At 42.6% G+C, this 20611-nt stretch overlaps 2 protein-coding genes across 2 annotated transcripts in view; one reads left to right on the top strand and one right to left on the bottom strand.

Moving 5' to 3' along the window:
• LOC310791241 (E3 SUMO-protein ligase PIAS1-like) overlaps positions 1 to 20611 on the bottom strand; it is a 203225-nt gene that overhangs the window by 69427 nt on the left and 113187 nt on the right. The window lies entirely within an intron of this gene.
• LOC310791240 (SKI family transcriptional corepressor 1 homolog-B-like) lies at positions 1964 to 9110 on the top strand (the record flags this gene model as incomplete). The annotated part of the gene is made up of 8 exons (XM_083652921.1): positions 1964 to 3730; positions 4497 to 4581; positions 4683 to 4754; positions 4973 to 5035; positions 6119 to 6193; positions 6405 to 6479; positions 8450 to 8515; positions 9013 to 9110. The coding sequence occupies exons 1-8, from the start codon at positions 1970 to 1972 to the stop codon at positions 9108 to 9110; spliced, it is 2295 nt and encodes a 764-aa protein (XP_083509047.1). The 5' UTR covers positions 1964 to 1969.

Here is a 20611-nt window from a genome sequence, read left to right as displayed (position 1 = left end):
TCTGTAATTACCAACGCATCTTATTTGTTCTTTTCCTCTGCTAAGCGCATTGGCGGAGCTCAGCGTGTATTTTCCTTCTGTCCTTATCCATAAAGATCTGATCTTATGGCTCCAAAGTATAGTTGTCCTAAACTACTGAGCCGATTTGAAGATAAAAGGATCAGGTCCATCCAGGCAGGCATGCAGCCGGAGGAAGAAAACGACACTCGTTGTGTTGAGTGTCGTTTTATTCCTTAATGATTATGCATGTTGACTAGGCTATGCATAATCAACGAGAAATTAAGGAATAACACGTTAATAATAACCTAATAATTAGACACGACTTATTAATTTCACTTTATCTTTTTATAGGCTAGCCATATAGGCCTAATTTTATTTGGTCGGCCTCATGTATTCATGAATAGCCTATTGTTCATGTTTTGTTTTTGTTTTTTACAAAATGTTAATAGTGATGTCATAATAATAGTGTCATAATAAGAGTGATGATGACAATAATACAAATAATAATAATAATAAATATAGCCGCAAGCGGCGATGCGGGGTCCAAGCTTCCGGTGACTTGGGGGTGTATGTCAGATAATATAGACACTGAATTGCACATTTAGTCAGAGTTGGTATGTGCACAAGTGCACAAAGTTTGGTTGAGATTTGGTGACCTGACCGGGTTCAAGCAGTAGTAGCAGTAGTAATAGTAGTGTTAGTGTATATGTGTGTAAGTGTGTATATGTGTGTGTGTATATATGTGTGTGTATATGTGTGAGTATATGTGTGTGTGTGTGTGTGTGTGTGTGTATGTGTATATGTGTGTGTGTGTGTGTGTGTGTGTGTGTGTGTATGTGTGTGTGTGTGTGTGTGTGTGGCGTGTGTGTGTGTGTGTATAGGTGTATATGTGTGTGCATGTGTGTGTGTGTGTGTGTGTGTGTGTGTGTGTAGAGGAAGGATGACATCATAGATGACATCATAGATGACATCATAGATGACATCATCAGTGATGTCACAAGACTGTCATCGGTGATGACATAGTGTCAAAGTTTAAACATTTATCATTTCAAGACGGTTTCACGTATCCAAATTCTTTGTAAGTCTTTAGATCAGGGAAGTCCAGAGATGACACAGAAAAAGTTTGGGCTCATTCGGGCAAATGGCCTAGGACGAGTTTGTTTATCAAAAGTTTAAACATTTATCATTTCAAGACGGTTGCACGTATCCAAATTCTTTATACAATTTTAGATCAGGGAAGTCCAGAGATGACACACAAAAAGTTTGGGCTTATTCGGGCAAATGGCCTAGGACGAGTTCGTTTTTTTTTTTTTTGAGAAAGTCCAAGATGGCGGGAAATCTAGCAGACTTAAATGGGCGTGGTCTATATGGATAGATGCGTATTGATCCAGGGAATCCAGCAGATGTGGAATTTTGATTCTACGCCTCACGGTTCAGCAGTTATGGGTCAATACGCAAAAGGGTCTGTTATAGCGCCACCATCTGGCCAATATGGCAAATCTTTTGGCTCTGAGTAGTGGGGCACATTTCCAACCTATGTGCAAGGTCTGGCTACTGTAGCCCTTACAGTTTTTGACGTGCATGCTGTTTTAGGGCGGAATAATAATAATAATAATAATAATAAACGGAACAGATACAATAGGGATCCACGCACTTCGTGCTTGGACCCCTAATAATAATAATAATAATAATAATAATAGGCGAATAATAACAGCACAACAACAATAATGTTGTCAACTCACTGTTATCTCTTACCTGATTTTTATATTCAAAAGAAAACTTTCTCATATTATACAGGCTAAGTGTAGCCTATTATTGCTAAATTATCGGTTATTAGCTATAAATTTGTTCTATTCCAAATATTTTTGAAGAGGTAACATAATGTAGGTTAGTTATAGTAGGCCTATGTAACGCCTTTTTTCGCCTTCTTTTAAAGCCAGTTTGCACTTTGATTGACAGGCTTCCAGGGATGGAGTCGATGCCCGGCCAGCCTCCAGCGGGACGAGACGCAAGCTCTTCCCCCAGCTCCAAGCAGGACGCGGCACAAAGCTTCCCCAGCCCCAGCTCGCTCAAACCAAACCAAGTCAGTGAGACTGCTCTGTACGGGGTGCCCATCGTGTGTTTGGTCATAGATGCTCAGGAGAGACTCTGCCTGGCGCAGATCTCCAACACCTTGCTGAAGAACTACAGCTACAACGAGATCCACAACCGGCGGGTGGCGCTGGGCATCACCTGCGTCCAGTGCACCCCTGTCCAGCTGGAGATCCTGCGACGCGCCGGGGCCATGCCCATCTCCTCCAGGCGCTGCGGCATGATCACCAAGCGGGAGGCCGAGAGGCTCTGCAAGTCGTTCCTTGGCGCGCACAACCCCCCGAAGCTACCGGAGAATTTCGCCTTTGACGTCTCTCACGAATGCGCCTGGGGCAGCAGAGGCAACTTCATCCCCGCCAGATACAACAGCTCCAGAGCCAAGTGCATCAAGTGCAGCTTTTGCAACATGTATTTCTCCCCGAATAAATTCATTTTCCACTCCCATCGCACTCCAGAGTCCAAGTACACGCAGCCGGACGCGGCGAACTTCAACTCGTGGAGACGCCACCTGAAACTGTCGGACAAAAACTCCTCTGACGACGTGGCGCACGCGTGGGAGGATGTTAAGGCCATGTTCAACGGGGGGAGCAGGAAGAGGACGCTGCCTATGAGCAGCTCGGAGATGTCCTCCATGAAGTCTCACTCTCAGCATGCGTCGTCCAGCCTCTCGCAGCCCCGCTCCCCCACAGAGATCCCCCACAAGACTTTGCGCTGCGACGACGACCGGGTGAATAACCTCAGTTTGGCTAACGGCGCTCGAAGCTACCCGGTGATCCCGGTGCCCAGTAAGAGTTTTGGCATGCTTCAGAAGATCCCCCCGCCCCTCTTCCCCCACCACCCCTACGGCTTCCCCGCGTTCGGCTTGTGTCAGAAGAAGGACGACGGCGGCGTGGCGGAGCCCAACAAAACCAGCGTGTCCGCCGGTGTGTTTTGGCCCGGCGCAAAGGACGCCCTCTACCCGGCCTTCCCCATGTTCTGGCCCACAGCCGGCGGCCTCCCCCTGCCGCCATACCCGGGCTCCCCGCCCAAACCTCCCGCAGAGCTGCTCGGCGTGCGGCAGGTTGAGCTCGATTTATCGGACCAAAGCGACCGGGGCGCAAACACACCCAAAGACAGCAGCAGCCACCCGCAGGACGGAGAGCGCTGCCCCAGCTCCCAGTCCACCAGGAACGAGGAGGACAAGTCCGGGGACGAGGCCTCCCCCCCGCGGAAGATCAGCTACATCTCGGCCTTCAGGCCCGTGGTCAAAGACGCGGAGAGCATCGCCAAGCTCTACGGCACCCGGGACGCCTACAACGCACGGCCCGGATACCTGTCCCCGGATTTTGTCAGCGAGAGCTCCAGCTACAGGTCGATGTCCCCGGACAGGGACAGCGCGGTGGACGACGACGACCCCGACGTGGACGTGGAGACGAACCGGGGACAGGACGAGGAGGAGGAGGACTCGATCCGGGTTTCGGCAGGAGGAGGGGAGCGTCGTGGCTCCCCCGTGCCGCAGCAGGTGCCGGCCGGTGCCGCAGAGAGCCCGGAGCAGCCCGCCCCCACGCCCAGTCCCAGAGCCCCTTCACCTCCAGCAGAGGAGCATGCTGGCTCTTCAGATGAAGACCGGCACATCCGCAACGGCTCGCCTCTTTATGATGTAAGATTAGATTACGTTTTAATGACAAGTGGGCCTATATAAATCAAGTTGAATTGATATAAGATATAACCTAAGAGCGACAGCAGAACAACTGCTGAGAAGGCCTGTAACAATATAGGCTATGATGAGCAATATGCACGTACTTTTGCCAGGAATCCACCTTATTGAAATGTCCGTTATACTTATTTTCTTTTCATCTGGTTCAGGGCAGAAACGGGCGTTTAGTTATAGTGCCGAAGTGCCCATGCGCAAGACATCCATGTCAGCAAGTCTCTATAAAAGTCTGAGCCGACCTTGACCTTTGTCCTCCTACTGGAATTCAAGAGAACAACAAATCAGTAGAGAGTCACCTTATTGTTTATCATTTCTTCGTCGTCATTTCGCTCATTTGGCCTGATGTTACAGTTTGTTAGGATGCACTTAATTTAACACAGGCTATATTAGGCCTATGACAAAAATGCTTTCCTAAATAGCCGGTCTGTTCTATTCTTCACACTGGCCTACATTTGACTTCAGACTGCAGTATCTACTTTCTATACGCCATCAAACACCTTTTCATCATTTGAGGGCGTGTGCGTCTTTTTGGGCATTTCAGCGTCTCCACGCCAAATTGCGCGCGGGGCTCTTGTTTTCAAGACGGCCGTCATTATGTGAAGGAGCCGCGAGGGCGCCTGGAGAATAGGTGGAGAGAAACTGGAGATGACACGTAGGCTAATAACATCTAATTGCTGCTTCATGAAACATAATTGTCTGGTTGATTTCGCAGGTGTACACAAATGAAAAGGACGCGCAACTGAACGAGCCCTCGTCGTTTGGCTCGAAACAATCGAGCAGCCCGCGTCGATCCAACGGTAATTGCTGGTCAGATTTCTGGTCTGGTTTTAATGCGTATTCTTTTTTCTTTTTGGCCCGTTATATTTCTTACTGAATATGTCCACATTTATGTATACAGGTGTGCTTCACGTCTTGGAACAACACAGTCAACGCAATCCCACATCCTATCATGACCAAAAGGACAGACAAGGTGTGTGTGTTTATTTTATTTTATTTTATTTTATTTTATTTTATTTTATTTTATTTTATTTTATTTTATTTTATTTTATATTATTTTATTGGTCCCCATGTGCTCATTCCATCATTCAAAACGGATATTATATTTTTTCATAGAATAAGCCTTTCACAACTTTGTCATGTGGCTTGTTTGTAAATAAATGTCAATATTCGTTTGACTCTTTGATGCAGCCGACGGGGCTTTACGCATCGATATCAGCGTCCATGAAAAGGATCTGGAGAACATGGCTAAAGGTAAGGATGCCGTCAGGGCCAAAAGGGAAAACAGGGCACAAAAGCAAATTGGGCGAATGAATTATTATCAGCAGATAGCTGTTTGGATTGATATAGTGTATAGCCTATACAAATGCACTTACTTAGCTAATATTTAGAGGCTAGCAGTCCAACATTGCCTACAGGCCTGGCCACCACGATCAATTAGGACACAACATAACTGATTAACATGGATATTCATCTATCATCTTTATTGTTTAAATGTACCAAAATTAAAGAGATTCATTAGCTAGCCTAATGATTTGCCTATAGCCTAAGTGTGAGCATTTTAAACCCATAAATAACCATTTAGCCACTGCTATTTTTTTTTAAATAGCCTATAGTTTATTTTAATTGTATTAAAGCATGCAGTGAATTCTACCCTCAATTTAAATGAATCTGCCTATAAAACCCAAGGTAGCTATTAGCTTACTAAAGATGACGGGCCAAATTTTAATTTTGAATTTACATGTTGTAGGCCTAGAGTGTTTCCTCGTTGTTAACCACTTAATCACGAGACAGAGAGTTTGACTTGTTATTGTAAGAGGAAATCGTTTAGAGGCTATTAATATTTTAACGAACAGAGCCATAACCCCGAGGCAAGCCAGCTAATTATTTTACAACGCTTGGAAAAACCCTGGGACTCCATTATTACGGTCTCAGGGCTTCAGGCAATGCATGGCAATTACTTTGGCAGCGAGCGAAAGAAAGCAATGAAATGGTTGTTATCAGGGATGTAAACCCACCTGAAGTCAGTTTACCAGACTGACATGAATCTAAATGCTGTGAAATTTATAATGCAGCAGAGGAAGTTCTGTCAAACTTATGTGTTATATGAGATAAGATCGTATGGGGAAGCGGGGGCATTTAGCATAATGCTTTTTGAAACAGTGATATGGTTGTTTGCCTTATGATCATGCTCACCGTTATGTATTCACCAATACATCACTGCTTGTTATTCAGAAGTGTCACACCGAGGACGTTCTTCTGTGGATGGAAAATATTCAGCCTTTCTTGTCGAGATGATGTTGAAATTGATGCAACGCATGTTTTTGGTGTTTGCAGAGGAACTGCAGAAGCAGCTCGTGGAACAAGTGGAGCTGAGGAAAAAGCTGGAGAGAGAATTTCAACATTTGAAAGGTAGGCCAAATGTAAGTCTTACTCTATTTCTGCAAGGATATCAAAGCCACAAGACTCCACTTCTTTTTCAATCTTGGGAATATTAAACTCTGTTTGTATAGCCTAAATGTTGGAGGGAGAGCCTTTATTTTGGATTTAGGAATATCTTCAAATTGATGTCCACAATTAATGTCAGAGAGTTTCCTTCTGATGTGGCCTTCCTACTCTTCAGATAATTTTCAGGATCAAATGAAGCGCGAGCTGTCCTACAGAGAGGAAATGGTCCAGCAGCTGCAGATTGTGAGAGGTTGGTACCTCCATAGATTATCAGTCTAAACCGGATGTGAGAGGTTGGTACCTCCAGATTATCAATCTAAACCGGATGTGAGAGGTTGGTACCTCAAGATTATCAATCTAACCCGGATGTGAGAGGTTGGTACCTCCAGATTATCAATCTAAACAGGATGTGAGAGGTTGGTACCTCAAGATTATCAATCTAAACCGGATGTGAGAGGTTGGTACCTCAAGACTATCAATCTAAACCGGATGTGAGAGGTTGGTACCTCAAGATTATCAATCTAAACCGATGTGAGAGGTTGGTACCTCAAGATTATCAATCTAAACCGATGTGAGAGGTTGGTACCTCAAAATTATCAATCTAAACCGGATGTGAGAGGTTGGTACCTCAAGATTATAAATCTAAACCGGTGTGTGAGGTTGGTACCTCAAGATTATCAATCTAAACCAGATGTGAGAGGTTGGTACCTCAAGATTATCAATCTAAACCGGATGTGAGAGGTTGGTACCTCAAGATTATAAATCTAAACCGGTGTGAGAGGTTGGTACCTCCATAGATTATCAGTCTAAACTGGATGTGAGAGGTTGGTACCTCAAGATTATAAATCTAAACCGGATGTGAGAGGTTGGTACCTCCAGATTATCAATCTAAACCGGATGAGAGAGGTTGGTACATCCAGATTATCAATCTAAACTGGATGTGAGAGGTTGGTACCTCTATAGATTATCAATCTAAACTGGATGTGAGAGGTTGGTACCTCAAGATTATCAATCTAAACCGGATGTGAGAGGTTGGTACCTCAAGATTATAAATCTAAACCGGTGTGTGAGGTTGGTACCTCCAGATTATCAATCTAAACCGGATGTGAGAGGTTGGTACCTCCAGATTATCAATCTAACCCGGATGTGAGAGGTTGGTACCTCCAGATTATCAGTCTAAACCAGATGTGAGAGGTTGGTACCTCAAGATTATCAATCTAAACCGATGTGAGAGGTTGGTACCTCAAGATTATAAATCTAAACCGAATGTGAGAGGTTGGTACCTCCATAGATTATCAGTCTAAACCAGATGTGAGAGGTTGGTACCTCAAGATTATAAATCTAAACTGGATGTGAGAGGTTGGTACCTCCAGATTATAAATCTAAACTGGATGTGAGAGGTTGGTACCTCCATAGATTATCAGTCTAAACCAGATGTGAGAGGTTGGTACCTCAAGATTATCAGTCTAAACCGGATGTGAGAGGTTGGTACCTCCAGATTATAAATCTAAACCGGATGTGAGAGGTTGGTACCTCCAGATTATAAATCTAAACCGGTGTGAGAGGTTGGTACCTCCAGATTATAAATCTAAACCGGTGTGAGAGGTTGGTACCTCCATAGATTATCAGACTAAACCGGATGTAGATCAATGCTCTTTCCATTTATGGGGAAATGTTGAACCACAACAAGAAGTTTAAGTAACATAGGCTGTATAAATCAATCCGAACCAGCTAAATCTAAAAAGGAAAAGTGACACTTGCATATTGAAATATTGGCAATTTGTGTCCACTGTCCAGCCTTTTTCCTGTAAATCCGAGCGTTTTCCCCCCCCCCTACTTCAGTTAAGTAAATTCTTATGATATCAAAAGGGGGAAATTGAAACCCCATTGTTTTGTTTGCAAAGGTTATTTTCTCCTAAATCATGCTCTGGAAAATTGAATGGACAGACCATTATGTCGTGCTGTATCGGTTACATGCAGTAGACAGCAACTAATGCCACCCTTTAAAGGATTGATCTCGTGTTACAGCAACACAGTAGTTTAAATACAGGGTTCAAGTACAGAGGGGTCACTCTAAATACCATAGGGGCAAACAGCATACATTACAGCCATCAACTTCACATGTGATGTAGCAGCTCATATTTTCTTTTTCCCTTTTTATTCCTTTTGCATTTTTTTTATTTTTTATTATTCTTTTTTTTTTTGTTCATGTTCTGCTAGACACTTTGTGCAGCGAGTTGGACCAAGAGAGAAAGGCTCGTTATGCAATACAGCAGAAACTCAAAGGTAATTTTATACGGTCCAAAAAAAGGAGCAATTGAAACTTGAATCAAATTTATTTACATTCATTAATGTCATTTCTGCCCAAACGTAAATATGCAAGTGCTACTTTTTTTGAGGCTCTCCAATGATCAGTTTGTTAGACGAGTGAGCTTGACTAATTCATCAAATATACTGAACAAAAATATGAATGCAACAACGTGCAACAATTTCAAAGGTTTTACAAGTTCATATCAGAAAATCATTCAATCGAGAGAGAAATTCACGGCAAGAGACAAATTTGTGCACAAGATTTGAGAGAAATAAGTTCTCCATGGATGAGAAGTTTTATTTTAGTCACATGTTGCATTTATATTGTTGTTATAGATTACATATAAGAAAAACATGAGAAAAAACAACCTACACGTGATTATTTCAACAAGAATTGATGTTCAGATCATGTTAAAACCAGCCACAGTAATTCACTCTTCCACGTTCTCATTGATGGACCCCTTCCTCCCTAGAAGCTCACGACGCTCTTCACCATTTCTCCTGCAAGATGCTGACCCCCCGCCACTGTACTGGAGCCTGCACCTTCAAGCCCCCTCTACTGCCGCCCTAGTGCCCGCCGCACACCCTCCAACTGACCCCGGATCAGCTCATTTTACGCCAGCCAAAAAACAGTTCCACCTCAAGAGTTCTCCTGTATTCACTTACCACCTGTAACCCAAGGATTACCGCGCCGCAGATACACTATCGATTTTAGCACTTAAGTGAATACGCCGAGACTTGCATCGAGCTCAACTCTCGACCGAGGAGATGCAGGATTGTACCTGAAAAAAAACATTTGATGTTATGATGAAAACACTGGATCGTTGATGTGAAGCTGCAACGCTCTTAAGAAACGCCCAAACCAAGGAGTCTGTTTGAATCAAAATCCTCTGCTCTTTAGATATCCTGAACACTCCCCATAAAAAAACAAACCCAACTCTATTAATATACATATAATATAAATATATATATCATGTGACGATGTGCAATGACTTGTATAATTGTGATATTAAGTTCAAATGTATCTCATTATTTAGCTTTCGTTGCTTGTTTGACCATAGTATTTGTTTTTACATATTTGTTATTTATTCTGTCTTTGATTTAATTTATTTATTTCTTTGTTTAAATTATTTGTAACACTGTATGTTGTCGACGTTAAGCACTTTAAATGGGCTAACATTTCTGAATTGGACCATACTGTAACCCCCCCCCCTATACCAAATTCTTTGATCAAAAAATATAAGGATCTTTATGTTTTAATAGAGCACATTATTATGAGCACTTACTTTAAAGCAGCCCTTCAGGTTTGAGATAATACAAGAAAGGCTTTTCTTTCATTGAGGCGCGCGCGTCATACTAACGCATTGATACTTTGCAGTGTACAGTTACAGTATCTTCAGTCGATATCCCAAAAAGCTGTGTCTTGAGCCATTTATAGATATCATGTACAGTATAAACTGCATCTCTTTGTGATCAGCAGAAGACTTCGACACAAAACCTGTCCCCCTAATGCTCTCTCTGTTTCAGGGTTTTTTCTATCATATGCATCTGTGAATCCTTTTCACTGACAGACGAAACCAAATCTATTTCCTCGTTGGACTATTCATGCCCTCTTATGCCATTGCTATCATCATCACATGGCTGGTTTGTTTTTGGAAGGACACATGGTATGAAATATGTTTAAACTGCCATCCATACAACTGCATTTCATTTTGATTCAATTTTATTGAACTTGCTTTTTTTGTTTTGTGATGAAAACCCTCAGCAGTTTGTGAGCGAGAACTGATGCCGGTATATATATGTTCCACAATCTATCCACGATATTCCTCATTCATGTATGTATATCCATGTCAATATTATTAAAATGTGAAAGCCACTTTTCTGCTCTATAGCCCGTCTCATTTTTATTTCATCATTTTATTGTAATTTTTTTGGTATCCAGTGTGAGCCTGACACCTGCTGGCCTCCACACAGAACGGCACGTCATGAGCTCATGTTTCCTCTTATTGTACTTGAGTCTAACGTGATCTCTTTCATTAGACGACTGACTGCATGACATGTCCAGTGAGCTTATGATGTTTGACGTTGAGTCGGGGGAGCGGCCTGATCTAATAGTGAAATCTAAGTCTTCTGAAGGGAGGGTTAATACGTATTGATTACATGGCTGCTAGGAGATGCCTCTCTCGGGTCCCTGGATGCTCCGCACTGAGACAGATCCTGGCATGTCAGTGACGCACAATGAATGTTAATTTTCTGAGGGTGTAATTGCCCTGCATGGCAAAGCCTGTTCCCTTGGAATACTAACCAGGCGTGGACGCATTAGGTCTCTGCTGAAAGGACCGAAGCGCTGTGTGGGATTAGGAAGGATCTCCTTGATCACTTGGCTCGTTTTGCTGCGGGTTTATTATTTATGATTGGAAAACTGCTTCATCATCAATTCAACTTTCACAAAATCCTGGGTTTTGTTTGTTGTTTTGTTTTGATGAGTTTGTTGACAGCAGATTGAGATTCCTTCATGACACCAAAGTCTTTCTTATTATTGTGATTTCAGGCCGAACGTTCTGCTGTATTAGACAGTTAGGACTGCATGTGTTTTTTTTTTACCTTTATTTATACAGGGGGAGTCTCACTGAGAGCAATGCTCTCTTTTTCAGGATCGCCCTGTTCACATTCACACACACATTCATACCTGGAAGCTGACCAGTACAACCACAGTCTGATCTGTTGGCCACTGATCGGCTCCACTGGAGCAGTTGGGGTTAAGGGCCTTGCTCAAGGGCACCTCGGTGGTGGTAATGAGGGAGGGGCAGGTGCTGCCTTTTCACTTTCCCCACCCAGATTTATCCTGCCGGTCCCGGGGATTGAACCGACGACCTTCCGGTCACAAGCTCGCTTCTCTAACCATTGGGCCACCACTACCCCAAGGGTTAGGGTAGTGTGTTGCTTTTGACACATTTCTGAACTAAACTAAACTGCACACGTGTGTCCGTTGTGCATTTGAGAGATAGGGGGAGAGACACTGAAAACATACTGGCCTGATGAACACAATGATTTATGATAAATTCATATGCCATTTTAAAGTTTAACTTGTGACTTTGGGGAAATGTTTAAATATGAAAATACATAAATGACACATTTCTGCATAGTGTGTATGTACTGTATGTATGTATGTATGTATGTATGTATGTATGTATGTATGTATGTATACATCTATCTATCTATCTATCTATCTATCTATAATGATAAAACATAATTTAAGAAATATGCTACATAAATAAATAGATAAAACGTGAATAATACATAACTAAATAAATAATCAGTCAAATAAAATGAAAAGGGAGTGGTGGAAAATGAGAAAAAAAATTGAAAATGACAGCACCACACACAACATTTCAATAGTGCGTAATACGTATATTATATACAGTATATATCGTTTTACAGGAAGAGAAGCATGCCTGCCAGACTAATCAGATCTGTCTTCACTGTTATTTGCACAGTGTACACATGCCGTGTGTTTACACAAGCCATTAACTTTGGGCTTGACTCCAGAAATCCATACACTGTCATATCAGCAGTTCTAAAAGGAGGAGAACGTTTTATATCGGGCATTGTATCTTAGAGTCTTTTACCATTGTGTTTTTCTGTCTGTGGTTTTGGTATTGATTAATTATTTGCTTATACAAATATCCATATAAGGCCGGCCTGCACCTGCCCCATCATCTCTGCCATCAACAATATAACAGATGGCAGAGATTCATAATAATAGAATAGAAACCTCTGTACTTGCCTTTGTATGAACCCAGCTAGTCGTCAATAGATTATTTGTATGAACCTCGAGGGAGCGAGCCATTTTTTTAATCATAATGGATTTGGGCTTAAAGGGCCATAATGTGTTTTGTGTAATGATGATTTCCAGCATTATGAAAGTATAAAACTATTATCCTAAGAGTAGACATCAAAGCTTGGGAATAAACAGACTGTATGTATGGGCTCTCATGCAGGACAAAATAGTGGGAAAGGAGGGAGGACGTGTGATACTGTATGGATTAGCTGAAACATCACTGAACGCCTGGGACTCAACTCTGTTTCTGATGTTAGGGCGCCACCTACTGGCTTCTCTGCACAAGTCCTTTCTCCTGACATCATGCATCCAGTGCATGTATTGCTTGTCTCTAAATATCCAAGCTATACAGATGTCTTTGTTTTGTTCAGTATTCTGAAGATCAGGGGTTTTGTACACTTTGTCTTCTCATAATAGAAGATCAGAGGGAAATGAATGAGAAACGGAACAATATGAATGTATTTCTGTTAACAAATGGACAACCAATCAAAGGATACGAGTGGTATTTTTTGTTTAACAGATATATTTGTGTTGCCTATAACAAGAGTTTTATAGTGAAATTCAGAATTTTCAGTCCTTTTGTCAATAAATCAGATTGAAATGTATTCAATAATCAGAACCATCATGTATCTGCTGATGGTTTGGACATCGTGTGTTTCACGTATCAGCAAGAATCATTACATAACAATGTAGTGTGTGTGGTGCTCCCTCTGTCCCCTGAAGAATCAACCAACTCTGATGGTGTGAGAGGCCCCAAAATGTCAGTTATCACCACAAAGCGACGCAGCAGGCACAGCACAGGTGAGCCCACCACACCTTTTTTTGAGGGGACACAATTCACTCATGTTCACAATGACTATCATCAATAGAGAACATATTATATCATTACCATTCTGCTCATTGTTGCATTCAAATACAGCTCTTCTTCTTTGCCAACTTATGGAAATAACAAAACAAAAACAAGGGCCGGGTGGATTACTGAAGATTGATTTATTTAAATTTTGAATCTGAATTATTGTGACTAAGTATTATAAATTAGAAGCAACAGATTTTTTTTTTATGTATCAAACACCAGAGGAGGTTTGAACCCCTCAGTTTGAACACACATGATGATGTGAGAGAAGTGAGAGAAGAAATGTGATATATTATTATTATTATATTATTATATAAATATATATATATATATTTTTTTATACAGGAGAAGTCTCTCTGAGAGCAATGCTGTCAATGAACAGTTCACAGTTCACATTCGCAAACACATTCACACCTGGAAGCTGACCAGTAGCCTACAACCACAGTCTGATCTGCTGGCCACTGAGCAGCTCCACTGGTACTATACCGGTTTGTAAATGATAGTTTAAACAATCACAAACCTCCATAATCTGAGTTAACAATGCACTAAATCGAAGCAGCAGTATCAAGTTCCATGAAGATGCAGTCGCACAAGAAAATAAAATGGTTGTGTGTGTGTGTGTGTGTGTGTGTGTGTGTGTGTGGGTGTGTGTGTGTGTGTGTGTGTGTGTGTGTGTGTGATACCTTATTGATTCTCATGGAGGGAAACTTGTTCTTTTGACTTGTCTCCCTCCAGGGAGGTCAAAGGTCAGGCTCAGTTGAAGCTGGTAGGGATCACAGTAGGGTTCCTAGTGTTTCGCTCCACTCTTCAGCAGGTCGGACGCTTTCTGACATGAGGAGTTGAACCAGAACCAGGTCCTCCAGGTATATATATATATATCCCCCCCCCCCCGATTTTTTATCCCATTTTTATCCCCCATTAGTGCTAATTTATTTATCCTGGTTGCTGCTCCACCCTCTGCCGATCTGGGGAGAGCAAAACTGGCTCCATGCTTCCTCCGAGACATGGGCAGTTAGCCAGCCGCTTCTTTTCACCTGACAGAGGAAGCTTCACCGGTAGGACATAGCACGTGGGAGGATCACGCTATTCCAACGAGTTCCCCTCCCTCTGAACAGGCACCCTTCATGACCAGAGGAGGCACCACATCAGCAACCAGGATATTGCAGGTTTTGGTGAAGGGGTTCCTAAATGAAGGAAACCCCCGGGAGGCACGGGGAGAACATGCAAACTCCACACAGAAGGGCCCTTTTGACGACTCGAGGACATGCGGACGGGTGCGCATTCCTTCAGCGTTCACAGCGTCCCAGGTGGGAATCGAACCCAGGACCTTCGAGCTGTGAGGCGATGGCGCTTACCACTGCACCACCGTACCCCCATCCTCCAGGTATATAATGGTTTCAGATAGAAGCCCTGGACACAATCATCAATACCAAGGTTTTATCTCTTTCATCTAGGCTCCCAGGCCTAGATTACTATACTGTCAAGTGTTCTGTGTTTGTGTTTGGTTTTGCTTGGTGGACTTGGACATTTTCATTCATTGTAGTCTTGTCTCACACTGCAGTGTTGCATGCTGGGAGGCCTTAGCATCAGTGCTAATTGACACACCTGCACTGGGAAATTCCTAATTGATGGAGCCATTGATGCTGCTTGGTGTCAGCTTTGGTTTAGCAGCATGGCCTGAGACAAGAAGATCCCCACCTACTGTACTACCCTGAAAGGCCCTGCATGCTACTGGTTTATGTAAATCTGAAGCTGAACTGTTCCTAGCTAAATCTAAGACTGGCTCTGCCTCTCTCTCTCTGCGAGATTCATGAAAAGTCAATATTGCCATAATGTGAAACAGTATCAGTATGTTATGGATTGTGTTCACCTAATGCAGTTCTATTTACTAATGAATATCAATCTCACTCACTCGATTTCTAGGGTGGAGACTCTGGAGATGATGCACCATGGGAGCAGTTATGGAAATGTTTGTATGAGTACAGGATTACAGCAGCTGCTTATGGATGATGTTGTCTGTTATTCCCTCCTCATCACCTTCAATAAGTGCTTTCTGGCTTGCTTTCTCCTGGAGAAGGCTGTGTAGAGCTGGCCATGAGCAATGAGCAAACACACTGGCTGAGGTGAGGTAGGGATGCCAACTTGGTCATTCTCTTGCCCTTTGACCTTTGTTGATGGTAAATGAGAAAGCCAATCTGATTGGGAACTGCTGTCTGGCAAAGGTGAAGGGAAGCTCATCATTTCTGTCACAGTGGGGAATTCTTGGCAGGAAGATCCTTTCACCTTGGTTGTTTATCTATACAGAAATCTCACAACTACCTTGTCCATCATCTGCACCACCATCTCTCTGGGCCTGGCCTCTGAGTGGCTCGATCTCCCCGCTAGGGTGCTTGCCACTATCCAGAACCAAACGACTCCTTCCACCAGAATCTTATATGGTCACAGGTGGAAGAAGCTTTTGCACAATTGGTGCCAAAAGGACGGATATGATGGTTCTTATCTTTGTTCTGTTTTCTTCAGGACTTAATCGATGAGAGCAGTGCCTTTTCCACTTTAAAGGTCTACCTGGCAGCTTTATCAGCTGGCCATCTGGGACTTGGAGGTAAAACCGTTGGCCAGAATGATCTGGTGCAGCACGCTTTTATGATGGAGGCCGGCAGGGACCTCCCTGTCTCCAAGACCCCTGGGTACCTTTGTGGGATTTGACTGTTCTGCAGGGGCTCAAGGGCCCCCCCTGTTTGAACCACTAGGAGGCGATCTCGAACCACCTGTCTTTAAAGGCAGTGCTGTTGCTGGCTCTATAGCCTCAGCCAAGACGGTTAGCGACTTAGACGTGCTCTCTGTCCACCTCGTGCACTCACTTTGCTCCAGGGGATGGAGAGGTGACTATGATCCCTAACCCAGCCTTCATGCCTCAGGTTATGGACTCTTGTTCTCCTATCACTCTAATAGTCTTCACTGCTCCTCCTGGGGAGCATCAGGCTCAGAGTTTATGCCCAGTCTGCCCTGAGATAGTTTATTATTATTTATTTATTTATTATTATAGAGAGTTTAGGCCCTGAGCACTTATATGGACAAAACGAAGGGGCTCAGGAAGAGTGAGCTGTTCATCTCATCCATGTTTTGGCAGGCCCATCTCTAAGCCACGCCTCTCAGCTCTCACATTGGGTTGTGGAGGCTATTTCACCACCCACCCAAATCAGCCATTTTGTGTCTAAAATACAGGAAGTAAAACACGATATAAAAATGAGACCGGGTGCACAGATATAAATTGTATGTTTCCCTGCGGCGGAGGAACAGCAAACCGGACCTTCTTTGTTTTACTCCCTGCCTTTTAGACACAAAATGGCTGATTTGGGTGGGACGAGGGTGGCACAGGTGGTCTTGGGACACAGTCAAGGAGCCTGGCTACTTCCCCTTTGGGTCGGATCGACGGGCGCTCCCATATCCCACGAGTGAGTTGCCTCACGAATGATTAGAAATAAAACGTTATGAAAAAACTGTATGTTATGGAATAATGTGACTGTTGCTGTGTATGTTTGGAATATTTTGTTTTTATCTTCAGATGTATTCTGACACATATACAAAACATATCATACAAAACATATATACAGCAAACCCCAAAGAAATCCCAAATCCCTACCCTCCCTGAAAGAAAGAGAGAAAGAAATAGAGAAAGAAAGAAAGAAAGAAAGAAAGAAAGAAAGAAAGAAAGAAAGAAAGAAAGAAAGAAAGAAAGAAAGAAAGAAAGAAAGAAAGAAAGAAAGAAAGAAAGAAAGAAAGAAAGAAAGAAAGAACGAAAGAAAGAAAGAAAGAAAGAAAGAAAGAAAGAAAGAAAGAAAGAAAGAAAGAAAGAAAAACTGTATGTTATGGAATAATGTGACTGTTGCTATGTATGTTTGGAATATTTTGTTTTTATCTTCAGATGTATTCTGACATATACAGTATACAAAACATATCATACAAAACATGTATGTATACACACACCAAAGAAATCCCAAATCCCTACCTTCCCTGAAAGAAAGAGAGAAAGAAATAGAGAAAGAAAGAAAGAAAGAAAGAAAGAAAGAAAGAAAGAAAGAAAGAAAGAAAGAAAGAAAGAAAGAAAAAGTGCATAGAGAAAACAGAAAGACACTTCCTCGACACAGTGTTATATACTCTAGAGGCCTTCTGGCTAACAACCAGAAAATGTTCTATCCCTATGGTGCCTCTGGTGTCAGTGATGTGTCTGTATACTCTATGGTGCCGCTGGTGTCAGTGATGTGTCTGTATACTCTATGGTGCTGGTGACAGTGATGTGTCTATATACTCTATGGTGCCGCTGGTGTCAGTGATGTGTCTGTATACTCTATGGTGCTGGTGACAGTGATGTGTCTATATACTCTATGGTGCCTCTGGTGTCAGTGATGTGTCTGTATACTCTATGGTGCTGGTGACAGTGATGTGTCTATATACTCTATGGTGCCTCTGGTGTCAGTGATGTGTCTGTATACTCTATGGTGCCTCTGGTGTCAGTGATGTGTCTATATACTCTATGGTGCCGCTGGTGTCAGTGATGTGTCTGTATACTCTATGGTGCCTCTGGTGTCAGTGATGTGTCTGTATACTCTATGGTGCCTCTGGTGTCAGTGATGTGTCTGTATACTCTATGGTGCCGCTGGTGTCAGTGATGTGTCTGTATACTCTATGGTGCCTCTGGTGTCAGTGATGTGTCTGTATACTCTATGGTGCCTCTGGTGTCAGTGATGTGTCTGTATACTCTATGGTGCTGGTGACAGTGATGTGTCTATATACTCTATGGTGCCGCTGGTGTCAGTGATGTGTCTGTATACTCTATGGTGCTGGTGACAGTGATGTGTCTATATACTCTATGGTGCCTCTGGTGTCAGTGATGTGTCTGTATACTCTATGGTGCTGGTGACAGTGATGTGTCTATATACTCTATGGTGCCTCTGGTGTCAGTGATGTGTCTGTATACTCTATGGTGCCTCTGGTGTCAGTGATGTGTCTATATACTCTATGGTGCCTCTGGTGTCAGTGATGTGTCTGTATACTCTATGGTGCCTCTGGTGTCAGTGATGTGTCTGTATACTCTATGGTGCTGGTGTCAGTGATGTGTCTGTATACTCTATGGTGCCGCTGGTGTCAGTGATGTGTCTGTATACTCTATGGTGCTGGTGTCAGTGATGTGTCTGTATACTCTATGGTGCCGCTGGTGTCAGTGGTGTGTCTGTATACTCTATGGTGCTGCTGGTGTCAGTGATGTGTCTGTATACTCTATGGTGCCGCTGGTGTCAGTGATGTGTCTGTATACTCTATGGTGCCGCTGGTGTCAGTGGTGTGTCTGTATACTCTATGGTGCTGGTGTCAGTGATGTGTCTGTATACTCTATGGTGCCTCTGGTGTCAGTGATGTGTCTATATACTCTATGGTGCCTCTGGTGTCAGTGATGTGTCTGTATACTCTATGGTGCCTCTGGTGTCAGTGATGTGTCTATATACTCTATGGTGCCTCTGGTGTCAGTGATGTGTCTATATACTCTATGGTGCCTCTGGTGTCAGTGATGTGTCTATATACTCTATGGTGCCTCTGGTGTCAGTGATGTGTCTATATACTCTATGGTGCCTCTGGTGTCAGTGATGTGTCTGTATACTCTATGGTGCCGCTGGTGTCAGTGATGTGTCTGTATACTCTATGGTGCCTCTGGTGTCAGTGATGTGTCTGTATACTCTATGGTGCCGCTGGTGTCAGTGATGTGTCTGTATACTCTATGGTGCCGCTGGTGTCAGTGATGTGTCTGTATATTCTAGGTAAGCCTGTCAGAGTTTCAGAAAGGAACACTATGTGATCTTTTCAAGAGGAATACAACTGTTCATTTCCAAAGAGCATCTATCAATGAGGAGAGGGGAATCAGATTCCCATGTCACAGGTATGCATTTCCTGGCCACACATAAAGCAATTTCTATGATTCTAATGTGGGAATGAGTTTGAGAATTGCTAACACTCGTGAAATTCCCCAGTAAGCAAAGCTCAGGATCCAGTGGAAATGTAACTCCTGTGATGATCTTGGTCAAGGTGTCACAGAGGTCAAACCAAAAGGGCCTCACCTTTGTCCAAAGCCAGGTACAGTGCAGGAACGAACCCACGTCTAGATCACATCTGAAGCACATTTCTGACAGTTCAGGTTTGGCTTTATGAAGTTTCTGCGGGGTGATGTACAGTTGGTAAAAAAAGTCTTTCCTCTTCAATTGTTCAAAGGACATGATTCATGAGAAGTCTGTTTTCCTAACAGTCTTCTAAATGCTGGAGCCCTTTTTGATGTCACATCTCCAGGATCTACTTATTTACAGTCATGAGATAATTTTGTCTCAGAGGTGTTTTTGGTGACAGTCTCACTTTCAGTCCAAGGCTTCCATGAGTCTCATAAAGACATATACTGTATGTATGTATATATATATATATATATATATATATATATATATATATATATATATATGAGGGATCAGTCAAGCAGCATTTTGGTAAATGGCGATGGAACCCTAGGGAGCATGAGCTTTGGGAGGCTTGAATGTCTGACTCTAGCCGGCTGACTCTGTTTACATTTTAAAAACTGCGACAGTTCACACAACTTTAACACGACATGCATATATTATACATCAAACTCTTGAGCTACTTCTGCTCTCACTCAGAATGTCAAAATATAAGCGATGTGATGTACTGTAGTTATATTATTAACGTTTGTTTGGCAGGACTCATACGAATAACTGCCGCGGGGTCCCGCATTTCTGGGTGGCAAGTGACGTCACGCTGATTTGTCATATATATATATATATATATATATATATATATATATATATATATATATATATATATATATATATATATATATATATTCTGTTCTATTGAATGCATTATGCCTTATTGGCATGACAGTTTACAAACAACAAACAAAGTATGTAACAAAGTATGTAACAAGAAATTAATCATCAATTAACCACCATTACAGAAAAATAATCCCATCCCCTTCTATTCTATTCTATTCTATTCTATTCTATTCTATTCTATTCTATTCTATTCTATTCTAAATCTATTCTAGTCCATGGATGTAGTAAAAGTTCTATTCTATTTCTAGTCTATTCTAGTCCCTACATGAAACGTTTTGTCATCTTGAACGCACCCCTGTCGCACTCTGTGCGCGTTCACGCAGCGCTCTGCACGTCCCAGTCATGTGACCACACCTCATCACGCTTGCGCAAAAAAATACAAGATGGCGGAGAGTGCGGAACTGAAGGTAAGGCGCAGCTTGAAATCATTATAAATTTACTCGGGTTGGCGAGCGTTTGAATGCCAAGTCTCATTGTGCGTCCGTTAATTAACG

This window comes from Poromitra crassiceps (assembly GCF_964638095.1).
Source record: "Poromitra crassiceps genome assembly, chromosome: 16".
In the NCBI taxonomy this organism is placed as follows: Eukaryota; Metazoa; Chordata; class Actinopteri; order Beryciformes; family Melamphaidae; genus Poromitra; species Poromitra crassiceps.
Note: the sequence above shows the minus strand (reverse complement) of the source record. Positions and strands in the feature narration are given on the sequence as shown.